This window comes from Nicotiana attenuata, unplaced genomic scaffold (assembly GCF_001879085.1).
Source record: "Nicotiana attenuata strain UT unplaced genomic scaffold, NIATTr2, whole genome shotgun sequence".
Classification (NCBI taxonomy): Eukaryota; Viridiplantae; Streptophyta; class Magnoliopsida; order Solanales; family Solanaceae; genus Nicotiana; species Nicotiana attenuata.
The window spans coordinates 131,873-150,518 of NW_017672008.1; the positions used below are offsets into that span (position 1 = coordinate 131,873).

General features: G+C 35.1%; 1 protein-coding gene and 1 pseudogene across 1 annotated transcript; both read right to left on the reverse strand.

Moving 5' to 3' along the window:
* Positions 1 to 3,740: 3,740 nt before the first annotated feature.
* LOC109211311 lies at positions 3,741 to 7,653 on the reverse strand (annotated as a pseudogene).
* A 5,032-nt stretch (positions 7,654 to 12,685) lies between these two features.
* LOC109211308 (GDSL esterase/lipase 7-like) lies at positions 12,686 to 15,785 on the reverse strand. The gene is made up of 4 exons (XM_019374833.1): positions 15,340 to 15,785; positions 14,379 to 14,627; positions 13,905 to 14,157; positions 12,686 to 13,041 (listed from the first exon to the last, which is right to left on the reverse strand). The coding sequence occupies exons 1-4, from the start codon at positions 15,700 to 15,702 to the stop codon at positions 12,827 to 12,829; spliced, it is 1,080 nt and encodes a 359-aa protein (XP_019230378.1). The 5' UTR covers positions 15,703 to 15,785; the 3' UTR covers positions 12,686 to 12,826.
* Between the last annotated feature and the right edge of the window lie 2,861 nt (positions 15,786 to 18,646).

Sequence of the window (18,646 nt, forward strand, 5' to 3'; positions counted from 1 at the left end):
CCATGAAGGCCTCTTCAAATTCTTCCCAAGTAGGCGGACCATCATCTTCATCTCTTTCCTTTTCCCACATCTCAAACCAAGCGCCAGCCACATCTCTAAGCTGGTAAGCAGCCAAGCTCCACAGCTTCATCATCAAATGCTTTAATCACTCGGAGGGCTTTCTTCACACCCTCCAGCCACAACATTGGATCTTCATCAACTATAGAACCATGGAACACTGGAGGACTCAACTTCAAAAATTCATTCACTCTTGAGGACTCAGAATTGTTCTGTCTATTTGATTGAGGTGAAATCTCATCTCTTCTCTCGTTCTGGTTGGCCATGAAGGCTTTAAACATCTCCATAGCACTGTTGACTACATTAAACATCTGACTCACCTATGGAGATATAATTGTCTGAGCCGGAACTGTTGTTGGGGGCGGCACTGGATCCTAAGATACTGGATCATCATGCTCCACCCCTTCTTCATGTTCAACCCGGGGTACTTGAACCCCATTTGTATATTTACCCTTTCTTTTCTGAGTTGAAGCCTTTTTAGTTCTGCCTTGAGCCACAATAGTAGCAATAGTTTCTTGAGCAGCATCCTGAGTGTCAGTGTTAGAGTTGTGAGTATGAGCCATTTCTGCGAGTTTTGGAGAAACAAATACATTAGATAATTTCTTAGAGGTAGGATCTACTGCACGATCTAAAGTATGAGAAAATTGATACTTTTCCTATATGTTGGTAGCCTCCTGTTTATAAGTATGGCGCGCTTCATACCCGTAAACAAGACTCTACTAACATGGCTTCATAGACCCCTAGGACTCCATAAACCTGAGGCTCTGATACCAAGTTTGTCACGATCCATTTTTCTAAACAATTCGGGACCGGCACCCAATCACTAAACATGACCGACGAACCATCTGCGCTTATCAAATCTGTTATAACTTCAAACTTTATATGCAATAAGGCAACACTATAACCAAATACTTTTAATTAATTTAAATACCTACAATAAGCCAACTCCAAAACTTTATTCGTAGTAAACAATGAAATACTGCTAAGCTTTTATCAAAAACATCTGAATCTTATTCCACCGACTGTGTCTATGAAGCCTCTACTGATAAACTGACGCATTACTCAGGAAATGAGATTTCCTGGCCAGTTCTCTAGGTAAACAAAGAAATAGCTAAATAAAGATTACTCTAAGGAATACTCCACGAACAAAAGCGGAGCTCACCAATAGCACTGGAAGGGAGGGGAGTCCTAAACTGTAGCCTGCTCGCCTGCATAATCGGTTCCTACGTTGTACCGCAGACCAACGTAGGTTCCCAAAAGAGAACGTCAATACCATCCATTGTACTCATTGAGTCTGAACGACAGGGGATGAAACTTTAATACAATACACATTACGAGCAAAGAATCTAAATGCATAGAAAATATAAAGCCTCTAAGAACAATTCTAAAATAATTGCACAATAGCAGTTTATGAATCTTCTAAAAGAAATTCTTTTCTTTTTCTTAAAAAAATTACTTCTCTTTATATTTTGAGAGTTCCAACTATCCTGACCTGTTTCTGTCTTAGTCACCGTGTGACCGGCACAGGTTCGATCCCAACCTGATCGAATAGGCCCAATCCACGAGGTGCCACTCGCTTCATGGTCTCAGCGCTCATGTATCATACCTTAGCTTAGCTAAGTAAATTCTCAGCAACGAGACCCTCGGCTCGTGTGCTCCCTACTTTGGCACAAGTAGTTTCAGGAAGTCAACGTTTTGGTCAGGACCCTCGGCCTGGACGATGACCCCTACTCAGAATAAAGGATACTCCCAAAAAAATCTCTTCTTTCTAAAACTTCTTCTTGTGACTTTTCAACTCTAAATCTTTTCTTTTTGGAACATCATGTACATGCTCATGCTGGTATCCTTAAATGTAAAGCATGGCATAAGAATGAAATAAACATCTAAAAGTATTTCTAAAGATTCTTGCTTCTTCATAAATTTTCAACATGAAAATAGCATATAAGAATAACACAAAAATCTGAAAATTTCTGCACATATATCATAATAAATCATCTTAACTTTTGCTAGAACAATTCTAAGTTAATAGGTACTCACTCGGTCCAATTAAGTAAATATAAACTCTTTTAAGCAATTCATCAAACACCTTGTATGCGTGCTTTTGTGAGTTAAACCACTTTAGTAAAGAGTTATATCAACTCACCTCAAAACTCCTTGAGCCAATACGTAGACCCCAGTCCAATTTATACCCGTCAAACAATTGATTCTACAACAACCAGTGCATTTTAATTAATTTTAAAGTTTCACACCTAAACATGGGATTTACTATTGATACAGAGGAAGAAGGGAATTAACTATTCAATTCTTACCTATTACTACTGTAGAATAATTGACAATAGGGAATTTTATATACCTGAGTTCAAGAATTTGTGATTTGTAAAGAATCCTAAATTTTTTTTCGTTGACTGCGTGAGTCACTGCCTCTGTTTCGTAGCCTTTGTGCTTGCTGCGTGAAAGAAACAATGTTCTGTTTCTCTATTTAGAATAAGGCTTTTTAGCCTTCACGTGAATGCACAGAAGTTTGTTCGTATAAGCCTTTTAAGCCTTGAGCCCTTTTTTTAAATCTAATTTGTTCAAGGCTTTAAGCCTTTTGAAAGCTTTTCCTCTTTTTTTTCTCTTTTTCTTTTGTAAACTTAACTATTAATTAATGATACCACTATTAATAATTAATAATACTAAAATTATTAATATATTATTAATATTCCTCTAATTGTATATTCAATTATTTAAGTGTGTGTGTATATATATATATATATATATATATATATTTCAATATAGGCAGGAAAAATAAAAATAATAATAATAATAAAAAATTAAATTCTATAATTAGGAGTTGTACACATGACTAGCCTATTAAAGCAAGACTGAAAGTAAGAGATGGAAAGATGACTACAAAAACAATCAAACCACTCAAAAGATAGAGCTAACTGAAAAATTCCCTTTTTTCATAGGTGAGAAATTATACACTCTTGAAGCAGTTGATATTGCATATATAACACGGCTGATCTCATAATATCATTAAACCTGCTACCAGTAGAACCTATCATTCGTTAAAGCAGAGATCGCTGTATTAGGTGATACCCTTTTTTGCTTGAGCCCGACCGGGTTGGGTCCGGACCGGAGCAAATCGGGGCCATCAAACCCGACCTGGATGCAAGGTAGAACGACGGCCACGTCTACAACCGAGGTCGAGTCATTTCGAGACCGTTACAGAGCTCGATAGGAGTCACCACCGGATGGAGAAACACACAAGGTCGAAAGCCGGACTCGTAACGGATAACCAAGCGTCGCCGGATATCTCGCCCAAACGTGATTTTCTCAACCACTTCAGGCCATTAAGGCGTAATTACAGGGATCCACGATGTAATCAATTGACCTACCTTATTTTTACCCTTAATCAGAATGTATAAAGGGGGATCTCTCTAAATTCTTGAGGAGGATCAAGCACAATTGTTCTAAGCAATATTATATTCTGCGATTATTTACTTTAACAGCAATTGTTGAGTCTTTATCTTTATTTTCCTTAACCTAAAAACCTTTTGTATCTTTTAGTTCACGGATCCTTAAAACCCCATATAAATTCAATTGTTATCCGGATTCGAGGGTAAACAATCGCGTTTTATACAAGATCATGCTAATTAGCCCGAGGAAATAAAAGATGAAAGACACTCTTAGCCAGCTAGTATAATATGAAGAAAATGCTGTTTCTTGCTTCTCTTTTTTATGAAGAAAACTAATTTCATTGAAGTGAGAAAATCTCCTGTACACAAGAAGTATAACAAAAAGTAGAAAATTTACACAAACATGTTTCTTGCTTTCTCTGGCAGGTCCAAATTGTTATTGGTCCTTTCTGCTAGATCGATACTCTTGCTTGGTAAATCTATCTGATCTGTGCTTTGCTTATAGGGTTTCTCTCGCTTTTCTGTACTTGTTCTAGATTTCTCCTTCTGGTGTTTGCATGGCCTGTGTCTACAATCTCTGCTATTTCGATGTTTCAAGTTTATCTATTTGGTCCGTACTTGGTGCATTTCCATTTTTAGAAACCGTAGATTTCTCAACAGCTGATAAGAACTTCTTCAGATGTTTTATGTATTCGGGGTAGAGCTCCAAATCACAATGGTTACCACCTTCAACCCACAACGGGTCATATTTTTGCTTACATAGATCAAACAGCTGCTTACCATGGGAACAATCCACAACATCATCTGCAGTGCCCTAGAAATTAATGTAAAAAAAGATCAAATGGGGATGTCAGCAAGAAATTCTAGAAGCAAGTGCCACCATAACAGTACTTGATTCTGCCCAAGGAGTCAATCCATCCAAACTATACAGGTCTTCTATCTCTACCATTCTCTCGGGTACTGAATTAATTTTTTATACTATTCCTTTAGTTGGGTAACAATCAATTGAAAAACAAAGGCATAACTTATCAAGGGGCGGATGTACCATTGTAGGTACGGGTTCAACTGAACCCATAACTTTCGGCGCGGATCATAAATTTATATGTAAAACTTCACTGAAATTGTAATAAATAGTAGATATGAATCCATAACTTAAAAAAATATAACGGGTTCAATGCTAAAAATCTTAAAAGTTATAAAGTTTAAATCCTGGATCCGCCGTATTCATGATTAATTGATAAAAACAAGACATTTTGTCAATGAGATAAGGTAATGTAAGGACAAGGAAAACTGAAAAGAGATGAACAAAATGCATTACAAAAAGAACGGTGGAAAATGGCAGGGACAGGAGTGGAGTAGAAGCTGGCAGGGAAAGACTGGAAGGAGGAAGAGGAATAAGGGAGTAAATTGAATTGTTACTCCCACAAAAGTTTACAAGTTTCCTATTGGGAGGCTTGACTTGGTCAAACCGGAGGCACAATAGCAACGAACACGCATTGAAACTAGAATATCCACCTCAACAGGCAAATCGGCTGCAGCAAAGGGTCCTAAGCTAAGCAATGCCACCTGCTTTTCTTTTGACTCGGTGATACTAATGTACTTGCAATCATATGCGGTGGCTTCTTTTTCTTGGGATTAGATGAGTTAGAGGACTTCCTTTCTGGCTTGAAAGCCCAGTTTCATCTTTTGACCAATCAACCGCAAAACCAAGTGACTCATCAGTTTGTAACCAAAAATTACAACGAATTTGGCCTAGAAGAAGAGGACAGCACTCAGCAGCTATGGAGGAGTCGTAAAAGAGTTCAACAAGATGGAAGCCAAACCTTCTAGATTGCAGCCTTGAACCAGTGAGTCAGTTTTGCTACTTATCGTCGCTTACCGATCCATGACAAAAAATTCCTAATTAAATGTGATATATTCATGAAGAAAATATGGATACTCACGTGGATAATGAGGACAGGACACTCAACCAATGGTATTTTGTCTATATTCTGCATAGAGAAAAGAAAGAAAAACAGCTGAATACAAAATAATATTACATAAAAGAATAGGTCAAATAAAGCTCCACATAACTGCCACGAATAGAAAGTTAACCTTATATATGTCAAACCAGTATGTCCGCTTAACTGGATGCAAGACGCGAACTCCAGAGAGAATTGGACTGTGTAGAACCACAGCCCTCAATCTTGATAAGCGGGATGCCAAATCTAATGTTGGTCCACTACCAACAGACTGTCCGTACAATATTATATCCTCCTCCTTCACCCCATATGTCTCTTCAAGACACTTATATGCAGCTTCTATATCGGCATAAGTGTTTTGCTCACTCGGCTATAGCAAAATAAGATTGCACAGTCAAACACTTTCATCTCAAACTGCCTAAATTTAATCATCAACAGATATATTTCATACCTTGCCAGTGGACTGTCCATACCCTGAATAGTCATACCTGCCAGAAAAGAGAGGAAACTCAGAATTTTTGAGGTAATTTGGATTCCATATGTTTATCTTCTTTTAAATAAATTAAGGGGTGGGATTTAAAGTCAAGACTTTCAGTGTTCCACAAAAGAAAGACTAAGCAAACTTTCCAAAACTTGCAGCAACTGTTCCTTCAAGCTTCCTCTGCCCAAAGGTGCCGTTCAAATTAAATTAGGCACTCAGATTAAAAGCGAGGAGAGGAAGAAATCCAGTGGAGAAGGAAAAGTGAGCATCTCCCGGACTTTGAAGACCAGGAAGTCTCTGACGAGCATGAGAGATTTCCAAGATGGTATATGTCAATGTTACATGTTCTGTCACTTTTTATAAACCATGTAACTAAGAAGAAAGCTTATGTTTTGCCATAGAAGAAACAAGTTGTGTCAACATTAAGGCATATGCACCAGGTCAGGTTGGAAATAGTAGTTCCCAAACCACGTGAAAGTATCACTGAAATGTCAAATTTGCATGGGGGGAGGGTAATATCACAACAACAGTGAGGAGATCATTCATCCACTAGTGTTCTGTTCACATGAAGAGAGCATATACAAAATAACTAGGAATAATAGATTATCTCCTTTGGGTCAAAGTTTTCTGCAACAAGCACAAGCTTATTCCTGAATCGCAAAAATTCATCTACGACATTAGGCTTAATGTAACTTCATTCTGTTTTGAATTGGCAAGCGCATACATAACAGAACCCCATAGGACTCAAAAACAAGAGTATAATCCAGCATATAGAAACTCACTGTTTCAAATATGACATAGAAAATTAATATAGTACTTAAGATATAAATTTTTACATTTTCTTTTAATATTTAAATATGCATACACACACACACACATTAAGAAGTGCACCTACGGATTTGGAATTCCAGCTGCCAGACAGCAAAGTCTTGATAAACACATCCCGTTGTATACAATTCATTCTCAAATTTTTGGTATGTATCAAAAGGTTTTATTTTTTCCTTTTAAACTGTACCCAAACAGCGATACAAAATGAGAGTACTAAAAAAGAGCAGAGAGAAGGATACCCCATCAAATTGACCCGGAGATGAAGACTAAGTTCGGTGAACAAATCGTACATCTGCCCCAAATCAGCCGCGTTGCCGTGAGAGTATAGCAGCGTCAGTTTTGCCGCCGGATTCCTCACGTACATGGCCATAATCTCCGTCCCTCTCTTCGTCCCTAGCTTCAAAATGTCCACGTCTTCCCTCTGTACCACCTCTGTCATCTTAAGTTTTCCCGTTGATTCTTCCACCGCCACCCCATACGACGGCGGATTTGGCGGAAAAAATGCAAACTTTGCCGCCATCGACGACGTCACAGCTCCCATCGCTTCCCCTATCTATTGTATATACAAATTTATCAATCAATCAATTAGCCTCAAAACTATTTTAACACCATCTTCCTTTATCCGCGTTTGGACCAACTATACTTTGAGAGAAAAAAATTGCATAGGTATAACGAAACAATTATCCAAAAATCACTCCCAAATAATTGATATATTTAAACTGTATACATACAGATATATGTTTGCAAGAACAGCTTCGTCTTCCTACAAATACGTGACGAAATCGTGATACATATAGGAACATGTATGTGGATGATTTGGACAAGCCTGCAAATTTGAACGCTATATTATGTTGTGTTCAATTAAAATACGGCTATCTTTACAAAATCACAAATTATGCATAGTTTTGTTGAGATGGATGTAATGAGACGTTAAGACGTATGTGAGTTGTACGGAGAAAAAGAGATTATTTTTTTCTGGTGTTTTTGTCTGACACGCGGCTGTCTAATCAATAATCAATTTTGCTGTGTGAATGATTAGCTCGTAATGTGAGTCTATTACTCAAATGGTCACTAAATTATTCTAAAATCACCTTTCTTTCGTTTGTAACAATAAAGTCACTGAACTATGTCTATTGCACTCAGAAGGTCACTCAACTAGATTTTCCAAATTTTGGATTGCCAAATACCTATTTTACCCTCTAAATTATAAACATGTATCTTCTTTTTATTATTTTTAAACTTTTTAATATTATAATTTTTCTCTTTTTAATTTATATTATGGACTTACCTATAGAATAAATAAAAATTATTTATAAATTAAAAAGATAAAAAGTATTTAAGCATATATATAATGCTGGAATAATAAAATAATGAGCATAGTAAAAAACTAAATTAGAATAATTTGTTAGTAATAATATTTTAGTATTAACAATAAAAATTTAAAAATTTATTTACACAATTCAGAATGAAAGAAATAAAGGTTGTAAAATATATATTCCATGCACGTAATATAAAAATAATTATTTAAATAAAAGTATTTTTTAATATACATTACATATTCTTGAAATTATGCTCAATTTGGCTATATATATATATATATATATATATATATATATATATATATATATATATATATANAAATTATGCTCAATTAAATTATATATATATATATATATATTCCATGCACGACTTAACATAGCATATTTTACCCTATATAGATAATCCTGCTGCTTTCCGGTGACATAACTTTGTGTCGTCGGAAAGTTGGTAGAAACATAATAATGTAATTGAGCATAATTTTCAAGAATATATAATGTACATTATAAAAATATCCTTATTTAAATAATTATTTTTATGTTACGTGCATGTAATATATATTTTACAACCTTTATTTCTTTCATTCTGAGTTGTGTAAATAAATTTTGAATTTTTGTTGTTAATACTAAAATTATTATTACTAACAAATTATTCTAATTAATTTTTTTACTATGCTCGTTATTTTATTATTCCACCATTATATATACTTAAATACTTTTTATTTTTTTAATTTATAAATAATATTAATTTATTCTATAGCTAAGTTCATAATATAAATTAGAAAGAAAAAAATCACAATATTAAAAAGTTTAAAAATAATAAAAAAAGATAAATATTTATAATTTAGAGGGTAAAATAGGTATTTGGCAATCCAAAATTTAGAAATCTAGTTGAGTGACCTTCTGAGTGCAAAGGCATAGTTTAGTGACTTTGTTGTTACAAACGAAAGAAAAGTAACTTTAAAAGATAATTTGGGATTGTTCAATGACCATTTGAGTAATGTACTCTCGTAATGTCCATCTAAAGTCCTTTGAGTACAGCTTGTAGCACCGTGGGTCCATGGCATACCATTTTAACGATATGCTTAATTTACATCAATCGGTTTTATTTTATACTCTCACTATTTTAATTTATGTAAACTTATTTGATCGGGCACTAAATTTAAGAAAAGAGAGAAATTTTTTAAACTTGTGGTATAAAAATATTTTGTATGGTATAAATCATTACATAAAGGTAAATTGTTTCTAAATATGAAAATGGTCATTCTTTTTGTTACGAACTGGAAAAAAAAAAAAGTTACTCTCTCCGTTTCAAATTAGATACGTACTTTCCTTTTTAGTCTGTTCCAAAATAAATGATATATTTTTAAATTTGGAAATAATTCAACTTTTAACTCTTTATTTTACCCATTTTACCCTTAATGAAAAACTTTTATAACCACAAAAATATCATGGCCCCACAAAGCTTTTAACCCTTAAGCTTTTAAAATCACAAGTTTCAAAAGTCTTTTTTTTAAACTTCGTGGCGAGTCAAACTACCTCATCTAAATTGAAACGGAGAGAGTAATATAAATTGAAACGGATAGAGTACGTATTTTAATTTGAATTAACACGAAATTTAGCAATCTATAAAAACATTAAATCTTAAGATCTTAAACTAAAAATATGTATAATAAACTAAAAATACTTTTTGAATGTTGTAATCTTAAATGTCAATGTTATTAAGGGTAAAAATTAAAATAATAGAATTAAAAATATTGAAATATTACATGCTCCTAAAACATACTAAAAAGAAAACTAAAACATATAAATTATAACTTAGGAAGTATACAATAACAGTATAAATAGCTTTTATATTTTTTTTTTGGTAATTAAACTTTCTATTTACCAGGGAAAAATATTTACAAGTAATACGAAACCCATACATTCCATCCTACTCTTCTATGTTCCCCTCCCCTCCTTTAACATAAACATATATCTATCTATTATAAGGATACCAATTAAGGCTATTCAACCTTGCTTCTAAGTATTTGTTGTTTCTGCAGTGAACATCTTGCACAATCTTCTTGCATAGTGCTTCCCATCCCCTTGCTTTTGTCTGAAATATTCTTGCATTTCGTTCTTGCCACACATAGTACACTGTTGCAGCTAGTATCATCTTGAACAGTTCTGACTTTGGGTTCCTTTGCTTGGTTATGTGTATAGCCCATATCAGCTCTTGATCCCATCCCTGTATTCTCCTACTAACTCCTTGCCAAGTTAACATACTGCTCCATAGTGCTTTTGAATATTTACACTCAAAAAACAGGTGCTGAACACTCTCTCTCCCTTTTCTGCAAAGTACACATTCAGCCTCTACATGCATACCCCATTTCTGTAGTCTATCCTTCGTGCATAGCTTGCCATGTGCCGTCAATGTTAACAGGAAGATCCATCGCGGACATCCTGCATTCTGGCATACGACTTTTTTCCATCTCACCTTTTCAAATGTGCCACGCAGCCTGTGATATATTGTTTTTATACTGCACTTCTTGATTCTCTTAACCTCTTCATAGCTGAATCTTGCCTTAACAAGTGTTTCCTGTGCTTTTAGTATCTTTCCCACAACCATGATGCTTGCTTCACCTGCATACCCCATACATCTTTGCCTTTAATATAGTAGCTATGAATCCATTGGATCCACAACTTATTCTTTTCTCTGCATAGGTCCCAGTAATGTTTGCATATTGCTGCTTTATTCCACAATGCTATATTCATGATGTTAAACCCTCCTGCTGTCTTGGGCATGCAAATCTTCTCCCATGCTAATAGAGCTTCCTTAGACACATTGCTCTCACCTGTCCATAGGAAACTCCTGCAAATAGCCTCTATTAACTATGTAATCTTTTTAGGCAGCACAAATATTTGTGCTCAGTATGTCTGCACAGAAAATAGGATACTTTTGATAAGCTGTATTCTTCCAGCATAGGATAGAAATCTGGTAGTCCATGATGTTATTCTTCCTACTATTTTCTCAATTAAGGGTTGGCATTGTGCTATGGAGATTCTCTTTGTGCTTACCACTATTCGTTATCTCAAGTCTCTTTGCGGATTTAATTTTTGAAAATGAGAAATCTTTCGATAAAAATAGCTTTACTCCTCACTTAGTAAATATGCAAAATACCATTTAAATCCAAAGAGCCGTTTAAGGGGCGGAGTTTGCCTCGAAGATAGGTGTTCGGCTAAACCCAATAATTTTGATCTAAGCTCTATATTTAAACAGTAGACTCGTGTATAAACCATTCCTCATTCATGCATTGTTTGGGGAAGGCTCGCACCCCAAGGGGTGTGATGTAGACAACCTACCCTGGCTGCTTCTACGGTTCGAACCCGTGACCTATAGTTTACACAGATACAACTTTAGCGTTGCTCCAAGGTTCCCCTTATAAAAGGCAGCCCGGTGCACGAAGCATCCTGCATTCACACAGGGTCCGAGAAGAGCCGCACTCCTAGGGGGTGTGATTTAAGCTCTGTGAACGTTACTGTGTTAAACCAAAAATCAGGAAAAACTGTTAGAAAAATAAAAGAAACTGGAAAAACAGAAGAGTTTAAGAAATATTCCGAGTCCACAATTTTCTTGTGTGTCCTTAAGGAATTTTAACCCCCTCACACGTTGCTAAGGTAATGGATTAAATCCTCCCAGGATAAAACGGAAATAAACCTTCCTGCAACAGTGGCAATAACAAATTGCAGGATACCAACGAACTCAAAGAACGGAGCAAAATCACACTTACGAATTTGAGAGAGAGAGACTGCGAATTAGGATGCAGTATATTCAGAAAGAAAGAAGTTCTGGAGTGTTTTTCGTGTGTAGAAAATGGAGCCTTGCCTCAGAATTTATAGGCAATTATCAGAAGAGGTGTCTGGAAAAGGTGCCTTTTCAGAAGAATACGCTGCCTGCCGCGGTTCTACCGCGGTCGCGGCAGAACCGCGGTCAGAGAGGCTCTCTGAATCAGCCTGCCGCGGTTCTACCGCGGTCGCGGCAGAACCGCAGTCAGAGAGCCCTCTGAACCTTCAGCAGGGTTCTGGCGTATTTTCAGCAGTGATTTGGCATTTAATTAATTATTAAATAATTAAATAAATTTTATCCAAAAATAATCTTATCGATCGATCATTTGATAAATCCAAAATCCAAAATCCAAAATCCGAAGCCGAGCGACGACGACGGCGCGAGGGTTCATTCTCTTCAACTCCTTTTAAGAGCTTTAAGAAGTGATTCTATATATAAGCACACAAATGTGGTTGTCCCTCACCAATGAGGGACAAAGTGCAAGACAAAAGTTCACTTCTTCAAATTTTCAATTTCCCTCCATTTCCAATTCACACGTCTTCTACTTTAAAGCCCAATGGCTTAAAGTCCAACAATCCCCCACTTAAAAAATTATTTAATATGTACAAGTTACCAATTTAAACCGAGTAACTTGAAAGGATTAGAATTTCAAACCCATAAACTTCAAATTCTAGCTCTGCCTCGGTGCACTTACAGAAATATCAGTAAAACTTGATATAACTGTTCGAGTATTACTCATCATATATTTGTACTCTATATATATCAATAGAGCTCTCATTATAAACGGAGTTTTGATAAATGAAAACGCCAAGTAACTAAACAATCCTTCATATCAAACTTCTACTGGTCCGCTTTTCAATTTTCTAACTTCTCCCAAGTCCATTTTACACGTAGTTGTACATATATAACTGGAGCTTAAACACTTTTCCTTAAAGAACAAAGTCTTTAATTTGTCAATCTTCCACAAGCTCCTTAATATTCTTGGGAATACAAACATCAGTCCCATTGAAACATTTTGTGGCGATAAACCTATACACGGTTTCAGTAAGATGATAACCATCCCAGAAGTAGTGTTTATCTGCATTGCGGCAGGGCACAAGTTCAGGTATGCAAGCTGATGTCCCATTTGCCCAAGTGACGCAACAGGGACCAATTGGATCCATTAAACCTACAAAAGATAAAATATTTCAATTTTAATCATGTTTGACTAAAATACACATAAATTTCTCGCTAGGATCAGTTGATCATTTCAAAGATACTCCTCATCAAACTGCAACAAAGTCATAAAATTAATTTTTGTAACCAAAAAAAAAAAAGAAGTACATCAAGCTAATTAAGTATACTATACTTCGCATAAAACAAAAATCATCCAAAAAAAAAAAAAATTAGTCAACCCGGCACCGGAAATTACAACTAAGCTGCCACATAAGATAAAATTAAACTAGTAACTTCTAATATCTTATGTCTGCTAATAAACTTCAACTTTTAAAACGGGAAACTATGTATTAAACGGAGGTAAATAATTGAGAGAAATGGGAAAATGATGACAATATATATATATATATATATATATATATATATATATATATATATATATATGTGTGTGTGTGTGTGTGTGTGTGTGTGTGTGTGTGTGTGTGTTGTGATGTGGATATGGATTTGATGTGTGACGTAGTGGTGCTTATTTGACAGTCTTATCTATTGTGGCAGCTTAATTATTTGTAATTTCCGACGCTAGATTAATGAATTTCTTGTGATTTTCAATTTGATGTGAAATATAAGATTACATAAATGTACTTGTTAGCTACGAAAATTAGTTTCATGATTTTCTATAATAGACCCGTGGTTCGATGCATAATCATCCATAAAATTAGCTATATAACAACATTTCATAATGGCCAAGTTTTCTTTGGAATAAACTTTTCGTGTTATGTTATAATAGTAGATGTTTTCTATAACAACGCTTCACTATAACAACAAAAAAAAATATCGAAATAAAGGGGATGTTGTATAGAGATTTGACAGTATTACCATAAGTAGAAGGATTGGTGACAGCGTCGTAGCCAAGCCAGTGAGCATGGCCAAGAATAAATGCGGAGCCTTTGAGAGTGGAAGTGAGATTGTTGAGCATGTCACGGAGCAGGTTGTTGAAGATTACCGCAAGATTGTTATATTCTTCAGCGCAAAGTCCATTGTGTTTTAGCTGCTTTGTAAGTGATGGAACACAACCAATTGGCCCTATCTCGAACATTATTACCTTTCTAGCTCCTAACCGATATAACCTCTGCACAATATCCACAACATTAATTCATGCATGCTCAGTATAATAATATTTAAGCGAGTTTGTTTCATTATAATCAGGTTACTTAGAAAATAACTACGAGCAATTTTTCACATAAGACTAATTTAACCGAATTTTAACATGTGGTAATTTGTTAAACTAGGTTAAATTACACTGATCGTGTAAAAATTTGTTTATACTTTTACCAAGGAGCTAGGGCTTGCCTGAAATTGTTGAGAAAGTGCATGAATGAGAAGTTTGGCATAGGATTGAGGACTGTAGTGTTTGCTTTTGTCATAGAAGTTTTGCTGTAGGTAGTTGTTTACGTAGTCATTGCTGCCTGTGGAGATGAGAAAAATGGACCTTGACAAATAACTGGAAAGCTCCTCAGGATCATCATATTGCTTAGGCAATTCTTGCTCCACCGTTCGTTGGAATAAATCAACCTGCTCAGATAAATGCAGGCACTTCCCCTGCCAAAAATCAGGAAAAGAACTATTTGGGTTAGGAACTTAGGATTTAACTTAGATACACTCACATGTATAAATAAATTTATAATTTAATATGTTTTAACAAGTTACATGCTTTCAAAATAACTAGTTCCACTATATAGCTATTTCAGTGACAAAATTCTAATAAGGGGAGAATTAGAAAAAAGCCACAACTAGGATTTGAACCACAAGACTTAATCAATGAAAATTTTAAACTACCTTTACCAACTACAGTAAAAACTTGTTGTATTCAACCATCAGTATTTATGCAAAAAAATATATTTTTCTACTTGCACTGTATAATTTTCCGACGAAAGAGATTCAGTTGAACCCCATTAGCTTTGCATCTATAGGTATTTATGGTTTATCTTTTAGATGATCATGGCTTTATCTATTTATTAAAAAAAAAGAGTTCTACATTTCTTCGGGGTTGGGTGAACAAATAGGCATGGGGAAGAGTGAGAGTGGGGCTACGACCACTCTCTCGTTTTTGTTCCCTGACCACCCATCTCTTCCTTCCCCTTCGCCCTGCTGGGTGAAATCAAATTTCTTTTAGAACGAAATGAAGTGCGAAGACTGTTAGCAGGATTAAAACAGCTACTAATTCATTTCCTTCCAAAAGTGAAGTTCAACAAAATCAAGTGAACAAAAAAAATAACAAAAGAAGAAGAAGAAGAAGTTGTGCATCTCTTACGATGATATTTCCTGTTTCAGGCAAAATACCACATGAACCAGATGCATAATTTAACCCTGTGAGTTTTACTGAACCTCGTAAACTCAAGTAAGGTGGAGAGAAGGGCAATCCAAGAAATTCAGCAATAAAATCAGCAACAGTTTTCCCATTTGTAAACCTTCCAGTAGCTCCTCCATTGAAATTTATACCATAAGGCTTGAAATCAGCCTTAGCAAAAGTTGGCAAAACATTATTATTGCCACTGTCAAATAATGAATCCCCAAAAACATATAATGCTGGTGCCAGAGGAAATTCTGATTTTACTGACTGAACATAGAACAAGAGTATAATCAAGAATGCTAGAGACCTGAATTTCTCCATCATTATTCTTTACTCAAAATTCTAGTGAAAAGATTTTTTTTAAAAAGGGGCAAATATTTGACTTTAAATAACAAGAGAACGAAGGCACCTAGGCACGGCTGAAATGTGATAGTAATTGAACCAAAAATATAAAAAGAATGTAGAGAAAAGTAGTGAGCTAGGCGACATGTACGTAACTGGTGTTCTGGAATCTGTTATTACTTTATCCCATTTTTTGGCAAAGTTACACGATCTTCACGTTTTCTTCTGGTAAATTTGACTCGATATATGCTTGTCTCATTCGCGATTTTCACATTTGCCTACATCAGCGTGCACGCCTTGCATGAACTGTATTGAACTATTATCACACTTAGACTTGTATGTGTGCTTATATGGCGCTAGAGAGGATCTAATTAAGCTTGTAAATTTATTATATATGTAGATATTATTTTTAGAAAAATGTTATTTAATGTATATTTTCGGCAAAATGACGTTTGATAATACGATCCTTATTGAAGGGTGTCATACTTAACTCAGTTCACTGTCTGTTGGTAAGCTGCACAGACGGCATTTATCAGAACTTGCTTAATCGAAAAGAAAGGTACGTAATCTTGAGTTGTCTCCTTTCTCAATTTTCTAGAGAACTTATCCATGTTGATTATGTGCTGCTCATATTTTCGATCAGTTCCTTGCTGTCAATGGACACTTCCTAAATAAGCTTATGTTGATATACGTTGAAACATTGATGTACAAGTTTAGCTAGTTTGACTCTTACAAAAGGAAGAATTAATTTGTAGTTGTTACACAAATTATATCACAACTGCTACAAGGATTAAAATTAGGGAAAACTATACCGTTTAATTGCTCTAAAAAAAATAGTCGACAAAATATGTATAACTTTTGTATATTAATATATAATAATATATGTATTTTATATATGAAGCCACCCTCTTTTACTAGCCTAATAAAGGACAACTCAATATATAGAGGAAAATAGAGCTCTTCCCAATTCATATGAAACTTTCATATGTTAGACAAAGAAGTTTGAAAAAAAAAGATACCCACTAAGAATCTTTTACTTTGCATTACTACCAACTAGGAATTACCAACACTTACACATTCCTTAAAAACTAAACAAAGAGTCTGGGAGTAAGTATTACACAGATAATTTAAAAAAAAGAAAAAGAACAGATCATTCCTTTTTCTACCGTATATCCTAGTTTGACAGCAAGCAATAAAGTTCTTTAATTTCTTTAAAAGAATTTTCATAGATTCTTTTCTACTAAGAGTTTGTTATTAATCAATTTTTTTCTATATACACAATTAAGTATTTCGAGGAGCCTAATAAGGTCTTTTACTGAACAGGATAGCGTCAAAAATAAGGAAATAAGTTAAACCGAATTTCTCGTGACTATCCAAACTTACTAGCCCTCGGTGCTTATATCAACTCAATGAATGCATAATAAATTTTTTCACATACACTGTTAACGTTAAAATATAGTTAATTAATAGATATTTTTACAACAATTTATCACTTAACCATGGTAGATTAGAATAATTTGTGCAAAAATCGAATACGGATAAAAATTTACCCCTATTAACAAAGACATTTGGTAACCTCATTATAAATATATTTGTCTAAACTACATTTTATTTATCTTTTAAATGCCTCAATTGATTCGCACTCTAACTGCTAACTGGAGCAACAATGGTAAATTTGGGAAAACTTGGAGATAAATTTGCACATATCACATGCAAACTCAACCTTGATATTCATTTACCCGTAAAACGATACATTTGCGTGGTTTACAGACAAGCGAATCGATTTGATCCAAAAATAATAAAATAAATAAGAACAAAAATTAGATTAACGAATAAAATTAAAGGAAATAACAAGCCTGGTTAAGGACGTAGCCTTTCCGATGACAAGAGCAAGAAAAACTTCAAGTGCTTGAGTTTATCGTAGTAAGAAAATAGATTATAGATGTTGTGTGCAGAATATTTCGTGTCCCTACAATGGTTGTTAATCCTGCTATTTATAGCCCTACCTAGGGAGACAAGATCCTAGAATCAAGCTCCGCTTGAATGAGAATAAAAATATCATTGATGGGCATATAACGACCGGCTTTGAATGCAAATATTCTTTGTAACAGCTACTCATTAATTTGCTTATCTGATGTCAAGTCTTTGAATCTCTATTTTCGGTTATGCTTCCTTCGGTATCCACCGGGTACCAGTCATAAATTTTGCACCTGATGTCAATTATTTTTCGACTCGTCCTTTGCCTGTCTTCGGTTCCACGTGTTACTTTATCATTCGACCACCTATTATCAACCAATTTCACCCCATACAGATAGTCCCCCTACTTTTCGCTGATGCAATTCAGTGTTAGCGGAAAGTGGATGAAGATTTCTTTCTTGGCGGAAAAGTTCCTAAACAGTCTCTAACACTTGAAGGGACGCACGTCTTCTCGCATTTAATACCCCAAACACGTGTTGCCCCGTGATTCAGCAAATATTTTTGCCAATTTTCGAGATAATCATGACCATGGTTTTTGCCATCGATAATTTCTCCGCTACTCAATATTTTGACTTCTTCACTTTCACTACTTCTACAACTCTTTCGCTTTCTCTGAATTTCTTTAGAGCTTTTTGTACAACATTCAACTTTCTCATTAAGAACATTTTCAAAAATCTTTTACCACTATGTCGTCTTTCACTGCTACCTTCGAAAACACTGGCCTTCTCTTCGGTGGAGGCTTAAAGAAAAACAAATACAAAGAGGTTGACGTCGATTCTGAGCCTCCAACTGTAAACACCATTATGCCTCTTCATCTCAGCACCGCATCCGATCTCCAAGAACAAACTTCATTTGCGAATTCCCAAAGCAGTAGGTTTTGGCCAATTCGCAGGTAACCCTTCTCCATTCGACCTTCTAGTATCCCTGCTGTGAAGGAGGACTGCAAGTG

Bases quoted from the DNA above. Each gene is read 5' to 3' on its own strand.
- LOC109211308 (XM_019374833.1), bottom strand. From the start codon at position 15,702: ATGATGGAGAAATTCAGGTCTCTAGCATTCTTGATTATACTCTTGTTC. The intron at 14,628-15,339 runs GTAAGAGATGCA...GATTTTTGGCAG, and splicing joins CTGAAACAGGAAATATCATC to GGGAAGTGCCTGCATTTATC. The intron at 14,158-14,378 runs GCAAGCCCTAGC...GATATTGTGCAG, and splicing joins CACTTTCTCAACAATTTCAG to AGGTTATATCGGTTAGGAGC.